The sequence below is a fragment of the Penicillium riverlandense genome (genome assembly GCF_028828495.1).
Source record: "Penicillium riverlandense strain IBT 135883 chromosome Unknown utg000011l_segment0_segment0, whole genome shotgun sequence".
Classification (NCBI taxonomy): Eukaryota; Fungi; Ascomycota; class Eurotiomycetes; order Eurotiales; family Aspergillaceae; genus Penicillium; species Penicillium riverlandense.
Window position 1 is genome coordinate 612,682 of NW_026643201.1, and position 16,486 is coordinate 629,167.

Genomic DNA, 16,486 nt, shown 5'->3' on the forward strand with positions numbered 1-16,486 from the left:
TTAGTGCAATAATTTGCCACTCGGAGTCCGGACCCGAGTCACGTGGTCTGGACCAGAGAAAATTGATTCGCTAGTCCAGATCGGGAGGTTCGACTTTTTTTTGCCGCTCCTTCTCCCCTGGCTGAGCCTTTCCTTCTTTCTCTTCTCTCCATCCTCCATCCTCTCTTTTTCTTGATCCGTCTCTCTTGTCAGATTCTTCTGGGTTTGACTTCACTGACGGCTTCTCTTTATCTCCGTCTTCTCTTCATCTGACACTCTTTCTCCTCCCTTATTCCCTTTTTTTCCCCCAAAAAAACACCGGGCTTCATTATGTCGTACGGTGGCGGATACTCGCGCGGCGGCAACGACTCCTACCGGTAAGTTTACTCTCTTGAGAGAGAATTATCTCTTAGTTTGCTTCTGTTCCTCCTCTTTTCGCATCTTTGCGATATGTTTGGGCGAAAACATCGAGTGCGAACGCTTGGGTGGCGTTGCGCTCGGAAGCACTCCTGCGGGCGCTCACGTCCCATCACAAACCCGTCCACAAACACCAACAGTTCCAGGAATTTTGTGCTAACTACTCGCTATGCAGCTCTCGTGGAGGTTACGATGACGGTTATCAGAATGGCGGTGGCTACGGTGGTGGCGGCTACGGTGGTGGCTACGGCGGCGGCCGCGGTGGTGGTTTTGGCGGCGGTGCTGGTGGTGACCGCATGTCCAACCTGGGCGCTGGCCTGAAGAAGCAGGATTGGGGTAAGTCGCCGACTCTTTAGTGCATTTTTCTTAATCACTCATACTAACTACCAATTTACCAGACATGAACGCCCTCCCGAAGTTCGAGAAGTCCTTCTACAAGGAGCACCCGGATGTTACCGACCGATCGGAGGCCGAGGTTGATGAATTCCGCAAGTCGCATCAGATGGCTGTTCAGGGCAGCAATGTTCCTCGCCCCGTCGAGACCTTCGACGAGGCTGGCTTCCCCCAGTACGTGCTGTCGGAAGTCAAGTCCCAGGGCTTCGAGAAACCGACTTCCATTCAGGCACAGGGCTGGCCCATGGCTCTCTCTGGTCGTGATGTCGTCGGTATCGCCGAAACTGGTTCTGGAAAGACCCTGACCTACTGTCTTCCCGCGATTGTTCACATCAACGCGCAGCCCCTTCTTGCCCCCGGTGATGGCCCCATCGTCCTTGTGCTTGCTCCGACCCGTGAGCTGGCGGTCCAGATTCAGACTGAGATCACCAAGTTCGGCAAGTCTTCTCGTATTCGCAACACTTGCGTTTACGGTGGTGTCCCCAAGGGCCCTCAAATTCGCGACCTGTCCCGTGGTGTCGAGGTTTGCATTGCCACCCCCGGTCGTCTGATTGACATGCTGGAGGCTGGTCGCACCAACCTTCGCCGTGTCACTTACCTCGTGCTCGACGAGGCCGACCGCATGCTTGACATGGGTTTCGAGCCTCAGATCCGCAAGATCATCGGACAGATTCGCCCTGACCGTCAGACTTGCATGTGGTCTGCTACCTGGCCCAAGGAGGTCCGTCAGCTTGCTTCGGACTTCCTGAATGACTACATCCAGGTCAACATTGGTTCCATGGACCTGTCTGCTAACCACCGCATCACCCAAATTGTTGAGGTCGTGTCGGACTTTGAGAAACGCGATAAGATGATCAAGCACCTCGAGAAGATCATGGAGAACAAGGGCAGCAAGGTCCTGATCTTCACGGGTACCAAGCGTATCGCTGACGAGATCACTCGTTTCCTCCGTCAGGACGGATGGCCCGCCCTCTGTAAGTGCTTTTATTCCCCATTTCTTAAACACGCATTGCTAACGTTGTTTCCCAGCCATCCACGGCGACAAGCAGCAGAACGAGAGAGATTGGGTGTTGAACGAGTTCAAGCAGGGCAAGAGCCCAATCATGGTGGCTACCGATGTGGCTTCCCGTGGTATCGGTATGATCAAACTGCAAACCCCCCTCCCCCCTTCTCCCCTCCCCTGTTGGGGCCTTTCGAAACACTTACCTGTGTTGGTGTTGTGTGACATTATGGCACGGTGTTCAACTCTCTCGAAGCATGTTGGTGAAACACGACTCGTCCAGGCGCAGCATCTGGTCATCTCAAATGGTTCTCAAGCCAGGAGAACCTTGGACTCACAGTGCAGTAGCAGCAGACAGTCCTGACTGGCCAGTATTCTCCCACTCTTGTCTTTGTCGCAGACACTCGTAGAGAGTTGGAGTCTCATGTTCTCAACGTTGTTTGAGCTGTTGAAACTGCATTTGCCAAGGTTGCTCCAGGACCGCGATCTATTGCCACATTCCTATGGACTTCGCTTCCCCGGATTTTCATCAAGAAGTCCGTCCACGAAGAGAGCAGTGATGCACCCAAGTCCTGCATGACTCAAGAAAGGGCCCTTCATGGCCACGTTGCTTTTTCCACTAATACGTTGTTTGCTAACATTGCCCTTGTCTTTTCAAGATGTCCGCGACATTACTCACGTCCTCAACTATGACTACCCCAACAACTCGGAGGACTATGTCCACCGTATCGGCCGTACTGGTCGTGCCGGTGCCAAGGGTACCGCCATCACCTTCTTCACCACTGACAGTATGTATCTTCCCCATGATTTGAAGCATCGATATCTGACTTTCCATTTGTACAGACTCTAAGCAGGCTCGTGACTTGGTCACTATTCTCACTGAGGCCAAGCAGCAGATCGACCCCCGTCTCGCCGAGATGGTCCGCTACAGCGGCGGCGGCGGTGGTGGTCGCTGGGGTGGTGGCCGAGGCCGTGGCGGTTGGGGTGGCCGTGGCCGTGGTGGCGGCGGCTTCACCCAATCCAACGCTGCGCCTCTGGGCGGCAACCGTCGCTGGTAAATCCCGCGCGCCACCGCTGCTGCTGCTCAGTGTAGTCAGTCATTGAGCTTGTATTGTCTCGGCACACCACATCGGTAGACCTCTTTTCTCGATTCTCTGCGTAACCTCGGTATGGATCGGCGTTTTATGTTCAAAGTCACTTAATAGACAGTTTTACTCCTTCTCTTTTATCCGCTTTCTTCCTGGGAACTCCCTCTGGAGCCACCTCCATCGTTCCGGATCTTTCTTCACTACAGCTTTTCCAAATCGACTCTAGAGTGGCTTCTCGGAAGACTTTCCAACCATGTTGATCGATGTTTGCTGCACTTTGCAAAAGTTTGGGACTCGGGGATCTCCCTCTGGAGTTTTTGTTATGTTCTTTTAGTGCTGTGTCCATAATCGAGATCATCATTGATTGCGTTTCCGTAACATAGATCTTACTTTGCCTGTCCTAATTCAACCACCCTACTTCTGTTCCTCCAACCACTCCCCCAACTCCCGAGCCAGGATAGCATGCACATGGCTCGTCATATGCCCCGAATTATACCAGAAATAGGTATCCAACGGCGTCGGACATCCATAGCTCCGATAATTCGTATAGATATCTGGCTGGTCATACCCAGCGCAAAAATTGGTCGTATTCACAATCCCATAGGGAGCAGGATCGTCCAAGATAGCACTCAATCTCGCATGCGCATCAAACAGCATCACGTTCGTATCAGCATACTTCTTTCCAAAGGACTCTGCATGCTGAGCCACCGCGGCATTGTACCATTCCACCTGGGTGATATTGGGGTTTGGGTTGCTGGACACCAGATTCGACGGGTCACGGTCCATAGGCGGAAGATTGAAGAATAGATATGAGCGGAATCCTAGACCGTATAGTTTGTCCACGGACTCGAAGAGCGTTGTCATGAGGGCGTTGTAGAATGTCGGGAAATAGTCTACCGTCGTGTAATGTGCGCTATCGCCCACGTCGTTGATTCCGATCCAGATTGCTACGAGGGTTTCGTGGGTTGAGAGTCTGCCCGAGAGGGGCTTATGGCCGTACTCTATGTACTGCATGACTTGCTCTTCGAGGGAGACGGTGAAGTTGTGGTGGCGCGGTGTGCTGTGGTGGTTGGTTAACCATTATGTTTGGGAAGGGAAGGGAAGGGATGTCGCTGGATGTGTGTATAGAGAGAGGTAGGGAGAACGACGCACTACTTCTCTGAGATATCTGCCCCTGCAAAGGCAAAGTCCCATAGTTCTCGTTCACAGCTGCTTGGCGAGGTGTGGCCTTCTTCGAGGCCGCAGCCTGTGAGATGTTCGATCCAGTTTGGGCCGCCTTCTGCTGTGCCAGTCTAAATTGTTTTTTGAGTTAATCCTACTTTGGTGGCTTGTCTGTCCCTACTGACCTGGTTTTGGACAATCATGTCCGAGAAAAGAGTCTGTGCATCGTAGGCGTAGTTGAAGAGATCGCCAATGAAGCTGAAGTTCTGGTGGCCGTGCGTACCCTGGACATAGGTGTACGAATCGCCGAATGCAAGTCTGAGTATGTGTGTTAGAACACTCAGTGAGATATTATGTCAATGATTTGGAGTACGGACAGCGCCTTTGTGGAAGCCCAGTCAAATCCGTGTGTTGAGGGCAAAGCAGTAGCTAGGGTGATGCTAGCGACGAGCGCGAGGAGGCAAGCCATGGTCAGTAATGATGTGAATGACTCAAGGCAATGTATACATCTTAATAGATGTTGTATTCATCGTGTTCGGGCGAAAGGGTGCCGATTCTTGCACTATATAGATCCTGAACAGGGATCGCTTCAGGTATACCCCGCAGGGAGGATCAGATCCGGGGTAATTGTGCAGAGCAACGGAATCAATTTATCCGTCTACATCCAACAGGGTTGGAGATCTATATATTTTTTCCCCTCGGTTTGCTTTCTCGCATTTTTCATGTGAGAAGTTTTTCTTTTTTGGGTGCCTTGTCCTACTCATGCCTAGAGGCGAACAGAGTCGAACAGGCGCTGGGCGGCGGCCGTGAAGCATACTCGCACCGTCTAGTCCCGCTTGGGATCAATGCACGTAGTCAGGGCGGCCTTACCCGCCTCCTATCTTGTACAACAATCCTAGATGACGGAATTCGGCTAGGGTTGTTGTACATCACCGGTGTTTTGGACCGTTCCCCGCTTCATACGATGAGATAGTAAACCAAGAGCGACGAGCAGTTCTGATTTGGGTCATGCAAAACTGTCCTCCGGACACTATGTGACCTTTTCATCTTACGACCTCAGGGATATAGCGATGAAGACAAGGAGGCTTTGCTTAGGGTCATGAAGCTTGATCCAAGAGACCGGCCTACTGCACATGAACTACTAGGAGACGATTGGTTTACATCAGGGGACTGAACTTGAATCAAAAGACAAGGTAGTGATCATTCGTAGTAATTAGTCTTCGTTAAGCAGGACCCATACTGTATGCACTTATGCAACGTGAACTTCGCTTGCTTTCACTTAGATTCCAATTCAACTTTGTTACTCGCGGACCAAACTGCTGCGGCGCGCTGAGGTCGTGGAGGCAGCTGTCGCGTTGGGGGGGGAAAAAATTGGCAGATGGCGGCCAAAAAAGGCCTCACTTGCAGCCATTACTGGCCATCTTCTGCCGTTGTCTTGTTTTGTTTGGTATATAATGTAATTAGAAGAATGATAGACAGTTCCAGAGGCTGTTGTAGCATGGAGGCCTGATTGTCGACAACAGTACTTTAACCGCCTACCCTCTCGTAGGCAGGTAAAATCATCATTTAGCAGTTTTCCATAACTTTTAAACCCATTTCCGCCTTTTCAATATTTGATTGTTGTGTTCCTATGAAAGGCATAAGGTCGACGAGAATTAGGAGCTGATTATCGGCACGACTGTCTTCCTCCCCTGGTATCTGACCGAAAAATGTGTCATAAGGTAATTGAACGCACCTCAGATCAACCAGATTACACCAATAAATAGATTTAAAAACTGGTACAGTCCATCGCAATGATCTTATCTAGCATGCAGATTTGCTTTCGATGAGTATGAGAAAAGCAGCAAATAATACCTACGTCTAGTCACTGAGAATGTCCACAAATGTCTAGTAGTTAATTCAGGCTTTATTCCAAGGGGTATCTTTATCAGCGACTTATGTACTTCAAATTATAATCTTGAGGAATGTATAGGGCCGTTTAGTTTGTGGCTTTGCCAATGGTGGCCTATAGTATGTGTGATATACATTGTGATCCCGGTCGATCGAACCTTGCCCAACTTGGCCTAAGTATGTTTCTGGTCCACGGACTATGCCGCCTCTGAGCTAGACTCGTATTATCTGCGGTGCTCTAAAATCGCCGGGTCTTTCTAGCTCATACATGGCCCCCGATAGCTCAGAAGTCAAGATTTATGCTTAAATGGCTCCGTCCGACACCATGTGGGTGCTAGTGGATTCCCTCTAACGACGGTTTCGCGTCACGCTGAACTAGGACTCCTAGTGCTGAGTAGGATAACCTTATTTGATCTTGATCGTGGGTTTGGGTGATCTCTTTGCTTTTTCTAGGCTTTGTAGTGGAGTTAAATATATGGAGTTGATGGGGGACATATAAACGTGCAGTACTCTTGGCTATAGCTGCAAATGATCTCAAGATATATTTTGATGCGTTGCCACACAGCCCTTCCAAGCCCGTACCCCAATAAATCTCCAAGTGGAGTAACTGTTTATTAATATTGCAAATGAGACTTACTGCACCGCTGACTCCTGCCTAATCACGCTAGGCAAACAGAAATCCATTCCCAAAACCATCAGCCAGCGACCTTGCATCTCCGGACACAATTCCCCGAAGCATCATCGTGCAGTACCGAGCAAGGCTGTGCATCCCGCATAAGCCCCGTACGCAACCAACACGCCATACCAATCATCATCTCACCATCCCAGGGTCCAGATCCCCGTCGACGCAGCGGAGGGGAAGTCACCACGCTCCTCCCTGCCAGGCCATGATGACCTCCGATGGCGGCCAACGGGAGGCGAACCCGCCACCAGGAAGGATGCGCTAGCATGCACACCCCTGTCACAATAGCGCAACTCCTCCCCCTTTCAGCGAAGACACCTCGGCCCTGGATGCTTGCTTTGTCTTGGCTCGGATTATGTACTGTACATACAGAGCAGCCGTAGAAGCCGCATGGAAAATGCGACGCTAGTTATCTAGCTCGGCTGGTTGTTGGGTTTGTTGGCATCGTTTTACTGTTTAGGCGTCTTTGACGACCTGTTTTTGGTGGTGTCATAGATATTGCATTTCCCTGCTCACCCGGGTTCATCTTAATTGACTTTGGTCAACGGAGAAAAAACAAGCCACATTTACAAAATAGTCATGCAACAGCTGACGCGACGGGTTTAACTTTCAGATAAATTCTTTATTGCTGGCTGAAAGTGAAGGTTGAGATGAGTACCGGGCTTGGCTGCTCACCCACACCCACAGGACCCCCCTGTCTCGGGATTTGGATCCCTGCAAAAAACGCACCAATTCCACTGGCGGCCACTTTTTTTTTTTTTTTTTTTTTTTTTTTTTTTTTTCCTCCCTAAGAGGTCTGATTAACACACTCTTTTCTTTCACCTACCCACCCAAATCCTTTGCTGAGCTGTGACCCCCCTGACTCAGCTCTAGCCGAGGTGTGTGTTGTATTTTATCGGAACCATGGGAATGCAATTGAGGGGAGAGAGCGACAATAACCCACCTTCTTTCTCCTGAGGTTCTCTTATCCGCACGGAGTGTCCACAGAGATTCCGGAAAAGCAGAGTTGGCCAATATCGCTTGACGCGATCTACCGACGGCGGGACAGGGGGTAAGACTAGACTTACCGTGTACGGTGTAGTCCAAACTGCGGCCATTATTTGGCCCTTCCACCACGGGCCCGGTGCAGTGGAGACTGGTGTCAGGGGAAAGACGGAGGTTCTTGAGCCGTGCGCTAGTTAGACCCTGGCCTGTGCACGGGGCAATTGGCAGCTTTGAATTAAATGGATTAGTTAGAAGAGGGCTGGAATCATTGTAGTATCTCTCCTGAGGGGAATCCGGTGAGACTGTACGGCGCGGACAGACTGTGTACAGCTTGTGCTTTGCCGAGAGCCGCCCCGCCTCCCAATTCGAGTAGCTTAGGGGAAATGAAGCAACTCCCCAAGTAAGTAAACAGCTGGGGGATCGCCGAGTCTTCCGTGGGCTAGGCAATTTAACTTGCGATACGGCTCGGCTCTAAGGGCAAAAGATAGAATTGATCATCCGCCGCTTCTTTCAGAAATCATTCCGGCGCGACGCCGTCACAAGGTAAAATGCTGTCGAACCCTACCCACGTGTGAGCCGCTCTTCAATTTCAATCATGTTCAGGGAAACACCACGTCAATCGAGCCGGGATTCGAATTAAGTGTTGCAGCCGCGAAAAGCGCCCCCTCCTTATTTATTACTATTATTCTGCATATGAAAACGCACCAGTTTCGCCTACACTCCCGGCTACAGACGAAAGTAACGTCAGGAAGGCGCTCGAAACCGAAGGTGGACATGATGCCAAGATCTGGGGGTCTCTGATTCGATCGAGTCGCTCATCCTACCCTGGCGCCAGCGCCGTGGTGGACAGGGTCGACGAGATTATGAAAACTGGGGACAAACAGTTGGAGCCACCTTTGGGGTTGATCGCCGGAGATACTTGTATTACTGTACTGCGAAATGACATGTCGTCCAATAATAATCATGACTGCCGCGCCGTATGATTTATGCCTTTGATATCGATCATCCCGGCTGCTCTCAACTCCGATATCCCGCGCTGGGCGAAATGTTCGGTCTTCGTCCCGCGGAAGCCCATCCCACCAGAACAGAAGTCCGACCCCCTGAACAATACCTGTTAACCAATGATTGAGACATTATTATTCACCCACAGAACAGTAATATCTGACTAAGAATCGAGGACATCCAATCCGTCTTTACTATTTTCCTCACCGGCAGTGGATGAACGGGTTTCCACCCTCTTGCGCGCGGGGGTGAGAGCCAGCCCGCCCCGTCCGCCCAATCACTGGCCGAGAGTCTCTCCGAGCAGTGGGAGGGGTGTGTTTACTCTGCATCTCCGTGTTCTTCCTATCAGACTGGGCCAGTCCCGCTTTTTTTCTTTCGTTCTTTCTCTTTTTGTCTGTTGCTGCATGCACCGGAGAGCCGCCGACTAACTCCGCTCGTTCTGCGTATGAAAAGTCCGCCAATTGACGGTCGTGAAGCGAGTGCACGTTCCACGGTAATTCCGTCAACAAAGATGCCCCTTTTCCGCTTTAGGGGCTGGGGCCCTTCTCAACTATAATTAACTGCTTATCAGGTGATGGCAGAACCACGGTCAGGGTCAGATATCCAATCTGGATTCTTGATCTGAGAGTAAATGGGTGTCAATGCAATGAATAATAAATCAAGCATTCACTACGGAGGGCGGAGTCCTCCGTAGCAGAATCTGCGAGTATTCAATCGCCATAGTGGAGCAAGCAGCGCTGTCTCGCGTTCTCTCTCTCTCTCTTTCTTTTTTCTCTCTGTTCTGTCTCCACCGCCGTGTTCCTGGTCCCACCGTTACACGGCGTATAACTCGTGCAGGATTACGCGAGAGCCGATGCTTATCAGACTCGATTTCTTTTGTTGCCTTTTTGTCTTTTGCCTTTTTTCGAAATGATACCTACTAGGAACAGAAAACCGGCTCCAACCGCTCACCTCATGGGTCACTAAACCGGATCGAGGCAGGCCGACCCAGCGGCTCCGGCTCCACCGGTCGCTTCTGCTTCCCCCGACCTGCGCTACTCCTTTTTTTCGCTAGCGGATGTTGCTCCCAGCAGCATCAACACCTCTAGGTATACCCATGATAAAATCAACAGATCCCTTGTAATGATATAGAGCACTGTTGGAGCTAAACTAGATAACGCCTCTGTCTGTAAATAATAATACACCCCCTCCCCGACTTCGTCGGCTAAGCTGAACCGGAAAAGGGGCCAATCCTGTAATAATACGGTACGGCCCACTATCCTCGGATCCCACGAGGCCTTTTTTTCCCCTGCTCTCTCCTCCTTTTCCTTAGCTTCTTTTAGTCGTGCCTCTTCCCATTCTTTTTCTCTAGGGCCCGACACTAGTTCGAACTTGTCTCTGTGCATCGTCCTCCCCCGCGCCACACCACCCACCAAACCCGCCCCAAACTAAGATTTTAAGCATCTTGATTCTCTCTGCTTTTCTACCTTTCCTCTTTGCGCTTGGCTCAACAACGCGTCGATCGGACAGCAGCACATCAACATTCAGAGACCCGCTGTGTTCAAAGTACATACAGCCATCGGTACGTACCTGTGACTTTGTCGCCTTCCCGAGTATCATCATATCATCACAACACATACCACAACACTTCCCGCACACAATCTCACACATTCTCTCCTTTTCTTCACCAAAACGTGGCGTCCCATCTCCCTTGCATCCCTCTCTCCCTCCCACCCATCTCTGGACTCGTCAAATTCCCCGACGCCACCACAGAAGGCTGATTTGTTTCTCCGACGCGTCGCAACAGACTACGCGGGTGATCCTGGACCTCGGATTCGATTCGTAGCACCTGCCGCGCGAATCGCCCTCTTTTATGGACCACCGGCCCGCCCCCGAGTACGCACAGTCAGGTTCGCACCCAACACCGCCCGTCGACCACAACCACCACGCCCCTTCTGAACATTCGGCCGCAGATTCTGCTGCTGCCAGTGCTCATCAATCCTACACCCCACAACCGGAGGTCCGCCACGCGCAGTACACGCCGCAGCCTGAGGTGCGATCCGCCAATATTTCGTCCTCCAACACTCCCCAACCAGACTACGGTCTGAATCCACCGCCGCCACCCGCGCGCTCGCCCGCCTACCAGGACTACCTCGCTCGCCCGCAGTACCACCACGCGCCCAACTCCCAGCCCGGTGGTGCTCCCGGTATGGCTCAAGCAACAAGTCCGTTCATGTCCACCATGCCTGCGGGCCTGCGCAGTCCCTCGAATGACAAGTCTGACGGCGCTGCTCCCATAGATCCCTCGATTGCGGCCTCCAGCCCCAACGCCTACCCTCCCCCCTACTCTCCCTATCAGCCGCAGGGACATGAAATGCAGTATCAGGGCCACCCGCCCCCTCCCCATCAGATGTACGCGCGCCCGGACTGGCCGCATGGTTATGGACAGCACCAGCACGGCATGCCGGGCCCATACGCCTCTCCTGCTACAACGGTTGGTTCCGCCTCCCCTACTGCAACCACAGGGCGCGGCCCTGGTCAGGTATGTTTTTGATGATCCCTGTGTGTTTCCGAAGGCTTCGCATCACTTTACTGTTGTCTTGGACGCCTCTGGACTCGACCAGGAAGAAAAGTCGGCCACCCAGGGATCGTCGAAAACAGCGGTTTTCCTACTATTCGCTTCGGCGGAATTTTGCCCCTGAGTCAACTGATGCTAACTTTCTTATGCTCTACAGGTCTACTCCTTCGTTCCCATCCCTGGTGCGCAACAGCACAAGCGGCCCCGTCGTCGCTATGAGGAGATTGAGCGCATGTACAAGTGCGGCTGGAATGGCTGTGAGAAGGCGTACGGTACTCTCAACCACCTGAACGCGCACGTCACGATGCAGTCGCACGGCGCCAAGCGCACTCCAGAAGGTATGTTGATATTTTTTTTCTTCATGACGTGCATTCGCGATCGCGGAGAGCTAGTCTTGTCGCAAATCGCTATATCGGGCTTAGCGCAGGTACGGGCGCTAGTTGAGTTAACACTCGGGCGCCGGGCCGCAGTAGCGTGGAGAGATGGGACTAAACATGCCTCCATTCCCCGCTAACCGAATGCGTCCATTCCACTACGTCGTTCCATATGCTGACTTTCGTGACAGAATTCAAGGAGATCCGCAAGGAGTGGAAGGCCCGGAAGAAGGAGGAAGAGGCCCAGCGCAAGGCAGCCGAGGAGCGTGAGCGTGCCGCTGCCCAGGCTGCGCAGGCCAACCAGGTCGACGGTCCCAACCCGTCGGACCCCTCTCAGGGTGGCCCGCCGCCCAGCTACGGCGGTGGTGTGCGGCCCCAGCTTCCCCCCATCGGATACCAGCCGGCCGGTGAACCTGTCCCGAGTCAGTACGGTCCTGGCCCGGGTGGAATGGTCTACCAGGGCAATGGACAGATGCCCTATCCCCCCAACTACCCTCACTCCCCCTACCAGAGCGGTCCCGTGTACCAGCAACGTGAGTAATGCCGCGATGTTTCCCCCTTTGTCAGGACCGACGACATGGAATTTCCTCTTTTTCTTCGCGGTCAAAATTCGCCCAGACAGGTCGGCTGATTGCTCGCTGCGGCTTCCAGAGACTCAAACGGCCAACTACCAGCAATAATTCCTTGCCTTTGATCGAGAACCATACGCTATGGGCGGAACCTGCATTTCTCCCCTAATTACGATATCCCCTGTCTGATGTTTTGCTTTTGTTTCCCCCTGCGGATCCTTAACACCCTCAACAACGTCTTTGCAACCAATGATACCAATCCTTGTGGCTTTAAATCCCTCTCCGGCCCTTCTTCCTGACACGTTGTTCCTCTTTCCTGCGAATTCTCCTTCCTCTTTTCTTAGAGCGCATCCGGCTGCCTTTTCTCAGGGTGTTCGTTTGCCGGGGCAGTGCCTTCCAAGGTGGGTGGGCGGCGGATTTTTGCATTCGGTTATTCTCCTGCATTCTTCCCAAAATGTCGGGCTGTTCATGTTTTGCTTCTGCTTATTTCTTTTCTTCTTCGTGTATGGAATTGTTCCGTGCAGGGGTCGTCCCCGGGCCCTGCCTATCTTTCTGCCTCTTTTCTGTTTAACGTACATTACGCGATAATGTGGGTTCGCCTTATTGTTTTTCCTATCAAATGCTTTTTCTTGTGCATGATTCGACACCACCTATTTGTATTTCCCTCTGGTGTCTTTGCTTCCGGTGGCTGGTGTGTAATGTTCTCTCTTCATGCTGTACTCTTGCTCTGGTGTACATATCCCACAACCACAACGCGTGACAATAGTTATGTTTACCACAATGAACGGCAGCTCATTGTTTTCAAGCGGTTTCTCTTCAAGTATACAGAAATTGCTCACTATGGTGAGCTTGTAGGACCGCCAAATTTAGCAGACAGCCAAGCCAGAATAATAACAGCTCACTACAAGGTATACTGTTATTGTGCGCAATAGTTCCTACCCATTGGGACCGCCACCTACCTCATAGATACCTACTCCTCTAGCTACGTACTACTATAGTAGTACATCCACTAACTAACGTCTGGTGATCTTAGCCTGGCACTAGTAACGGGTGTCAGCCTCAGCCACGCTTGACAAGCCGTGGTTGTAATTTTGCTTTAGAGTTATTTTAGACCCTGCCGGCCTGATCCTAGTCTGTGCTCCACCCACAGTTGCGATCCAGTGTTTGGCGTTCCCGCGCTTATTTAGCGTGGCTTTGTGACGTCTGTACTTTATGTATGTAGTACGTAGTTAGCTTGGATCGGAATCGTCCTAGTACCTACAGTAGTGTGCATATCACCTCGTGTTGTAAAAGTAAAATTAAGACGGCCGTACGTGCGTATTTCTCGGCCAAAAGTACATACATACGCTCCCGTTTCTCGACCCACGGGAATATCATGCACCAAGTGCGGGATCTAAATCGAGCCAGAATTTAGCTAGTTTGATGGAGATGGGAAACACAATAAGCCCAGGCACGTGATGTGGCTGCCTCAGGTATTACTTAAAGCCTGGAGGATGAGGCACCACATCTAACCCGAGTGGATCTAGCGCAAGCCAGATTTCGGCGCGATGGAAATTATGGGCAACAGACAATTGTTGAAATACTCTAGACTTCACTCCCGTCGTGACCTGCTCCCCTTGACCTCGATATCCCCGCCGTTCGGACGATCGGAGACCCGACACCCTTGGATCCGCTGGTTTTCGCCGCTGCGACACTCGCACTGGACCTCCGCGGGAGATGACGACTCGCTCGCCGGCGTCGTTCTGGAGCAGAGCTGCGCTCAGTCGAGTCATTGGTGCGCACCAGCGTCGGCAGCAGACAATCACAGCTCCATGGCACTTGAAACCGATCTCGCTATCGACCAACAGCCCCCGACTGTTTTCCTCCTCTACCGTTAAGCTCGGCAGACAAAATCCCTCGGACTCAAGGCTCTTTAAGAATGGACTCGTCGACGGCCGCAATGCTCCGCCCCGCTATGGAGACACACAAGGGTGGAAGAAGCCGAATCGTCGGAAGGAAGAGGGTGACGGGGCAAAATCATCGGGCTTGAAACTGCGTACTCGAGCCGTCTCCTCCAAAGCTCTGGCTCAAGAACTCAGATGGCTGAAGGATCCGAGGGACTTTGCCAATCGAGTCGCGCTTATTCTGCAGACGGGTGATTTCGATTTCGCGTTGAAGCTTGTGGAACGCGGTGTTAGGGAACGCATGGGGTGCGATGTCGCATGGAACCATGTCTTACAGCGCGCCTTCCACGAGATGACCCCCAAGGCGGTATTCAAGCTTTACAATGACGTGAGTCTGCCCTTTTCTCTTCTTTTTTGCCCTGCACAAGTTCTGTCTAGGACTGACACCTTCGTTTTTTCTCACCCGGTCAGATGAAGAAGGCAGGCAGCAAACCAAACGCCAAAACTTATACGATCCTGCTCAAAGGCTTCGTTGAAGCCTCAAGTGCAGATTCACGCACAATTGTCCAATACGCCGACAAGATCTACAAGTCCATCTTCAACCAGAACTCTGGGGTGAGACCCAACATCATCCACACCAATGCCATGCTCACAGTCTGCGAACGTCACAACGACATGGATATGCTTTGGCGCATTATTGAAGAGCTTCCGGAGTCAGGAGACAGAGCTCCAGATATGACCACTTACACCATTATCCTGAGAGCTATTCGAGCCTCCGCTATAGCCGATATCAACGAAATAAACCCCAACGACACAAATAAGATTCTTGCCCGAAAGGCCCGCATTGTTCGAGAGGCCGAATATATCTGGTCTGATGTCATTGCCCATTGGAAGGCAGGTACCCTGTCGGTCGACAATCACACAGTGGGCGCTATGGCCGAACTGCTGCTAGATGGTTCCAGTGATAACGACTTGTACAAAGTCTTACAGCTGTACCATCAAACAATGGATATTCCTATCCTGCAAGCCAAACCGCCTGTGACTGTCGACTCTTCCCGTCGACGGGCCAATCGATTCAGATTTACGGAGAAATTTCTTCGTGAACCCCAGGAAAAGGCGTCGGAGGAAGACATCCCATTCGTGAACAATGAACACGGTCGAGAGCTCCGAAAACTAGACGTCGCGGAAGAGCAGTCACGCGTTGAAGAAATGGACGAGTCTCTCTTCGAACCCATCGTCTCGAGCAGCGTATCCCCCCTCAAACCAACCAACAAGGATCTCACCCACATCCTGACAGCCTGTCTTAACATGACGCAAGGCTTGGGCGGCGGGCATAGCTACTGGCGTTATTTGACCCGGGAGGATACCCCCCACCACATCGAGCCTGACATAGTGTCCTGCATGCAGTACCTTCGTCTCGTGCGCCTCGCACGGTCCAGCAGAATCGCCGCTCAAGTTCTGCGCGAGCAGATGGTCCCTGCCGGCATCGCCAACGGCAAAGTCTTCCACGTCGCCTTCACCACCTGTATTCGCGATAAAAAGAATGTATCCGTCCTCCTGCATGCCAACACGATGCTCGAGCTCATGGCCAAGGCCAATGTCCTCCCCGACGCACGCGTGCTCGAAAATTACGTCCGCTTGATCTCCATTCTTTCCGAAGAGGCACAGCTCCTCCTGAGCTTGAAGGGTCTCGACGTCGACACAGGCCCCACGCCAGACCTGCAGAAGCTCGCCACGCAGCTACAAGTGAAGTTGCGCCTGGTTGCCCTCGCCCAGTTGCGTCCCCATTTCGAGACTCTCGACGTGGCGATGAAGGCCACTAAGCCAGTACGCCCTACACCTGGACAGCGCTTGCACTCTGTCCCGGGAAAGGACGCTGTGCTAGCCATGCAGCGCATACGTCTGTTGCTGGATGAGACTGTCAAGCTATACTCGGGATCGATCCCCAAGCCGCAGCTTAAGGAACTCAGGGATGATTCGGGCTCTCTGGCCAGGTACTCCAACGAGGATGTTATCAAACAGTTCTCGGGGGTTGATGTCCATCCGACGCACGAGCAGAGAAACGCGTGGCTGGAACGCCAAAGAGAATTGTGAGTTCTCGGAGAAAGTGGCCAGAGTTGTTGCCCAGGGATCTGTCTGGTGCTGCCCTTACGACCAACTTATGGCTTGGTCGAGTCTTATGCCTGTACCATAGTGTATTTATATTTTGTGTTCAATATAAGGGGTGGTTGTCATAATATAGAAAGATAAGAACCATTGACGATTCAAAAGGTATAATACAGAAACCAATATTGCCACCATGGAGATCAAGAAAATCTTACGCCACACAAAACACCCACCAATCAAGCTCCCATCAACATGGGGACATCAGACAGTCATAGAAATATCAACAGGGAATGACTGTCTTACGCCTCGTGGTCATAACTGCACCGGATCGGTCTCGAATCGATGGTTTCCCGCACTGATAGCAACCTCCGCAGGTCACTTGGTTAACGTCATTTGGATGC

At 52.0% G+C, this 16,486-nt stretch overlaps 4 protein-coding genes across 4 annotated transcripts; 3 read left to right on the top strand and 1 right to left on the bottom strand.

The window, feature by feature from the left end:
- Positions 1–309: 309 nt before the first annotated feature.
- On the top strand, positions 310–2,847 carry N7474_010937 (DEAD-box ATP-dependent RNA helicase DBP2; the record flags this gene model as incomplete). Its single annotated transcript, XM_057202347.1, has 6 exons — positions 310–356; positions 572–732; positions 795–1,763; positions 1,819–1,926; positions 2,449–2,577; positions 2,633–2,847. 6 exons carry the CDS (start codon positions 310–312, stop codon positions 2,845–2,847), a joined length of 1,629 nt encoding a protein of 542 aa, XP_057047631.1.
- A 444-nt stretch (positions 2,848–3,291) lies between these two features.
- N7474_010938 (SGNH/GDSL hydrolase family protein) lies at positions 3,292–4,507 on the bottom strand (the record flags this gene model as incomplete). Its single annotated transcript, XM_057202348.1, has 4 exons — positions 3,292–3,937; positions 4,030–4,169; positions 4,224–4,356; positions 4,416–4,507. The coding sequence occupies 4 exons, from the start codon at positions 4,505–4,507 to the stop codon at positions 3,292–3,294; spliced, it is 1,011 nt and encodes a 336-aa protein (XP_057047632.1).
- Positions 4,508–10,448: 5,941 nt separating this feature from the next.
- Positions 10,449–12,068, top strand: N7474_010939 (putative C2H2 transcription factor (Con7); the record flags this gene model as incomplete). Its single annotated transcript, XM_057202349.1, has 3 exons — positions 10,449–11,117; positions 11,311–11,491; positions 11,719–12,068. The coding sequence occupies 3 exons, from the start codon at positions 10,449–10,451 to the stop codon at positions 12,066–12,068; spliced, it is 1,200 nt and encodes a 399-aa protein (XP_057047633.1).
- A 1,744-nt stretch (positions 12,069–13,812) lies between these two features.
- On the top strand, positions 13,813–16,073 carry N7474_010940 (pentatricopeptide repeat-containing protein; the record flags this gene model as incomplete). The annotated part of the gene is made up of 2 exons (XM_057202350.1): positions 13,813–14,367; positions 14,451–16,073. The coding sequence occupies 2 exons, from the start codon at positions 13,813–13,815 to the stop codon at positions 16,071–16,073; spliced, it is 2,178 nt and encodes a 725-aa protein (XP_057047634.1).
- Positions 16,074–16,486: the final 413 nt, after the last annotated feature.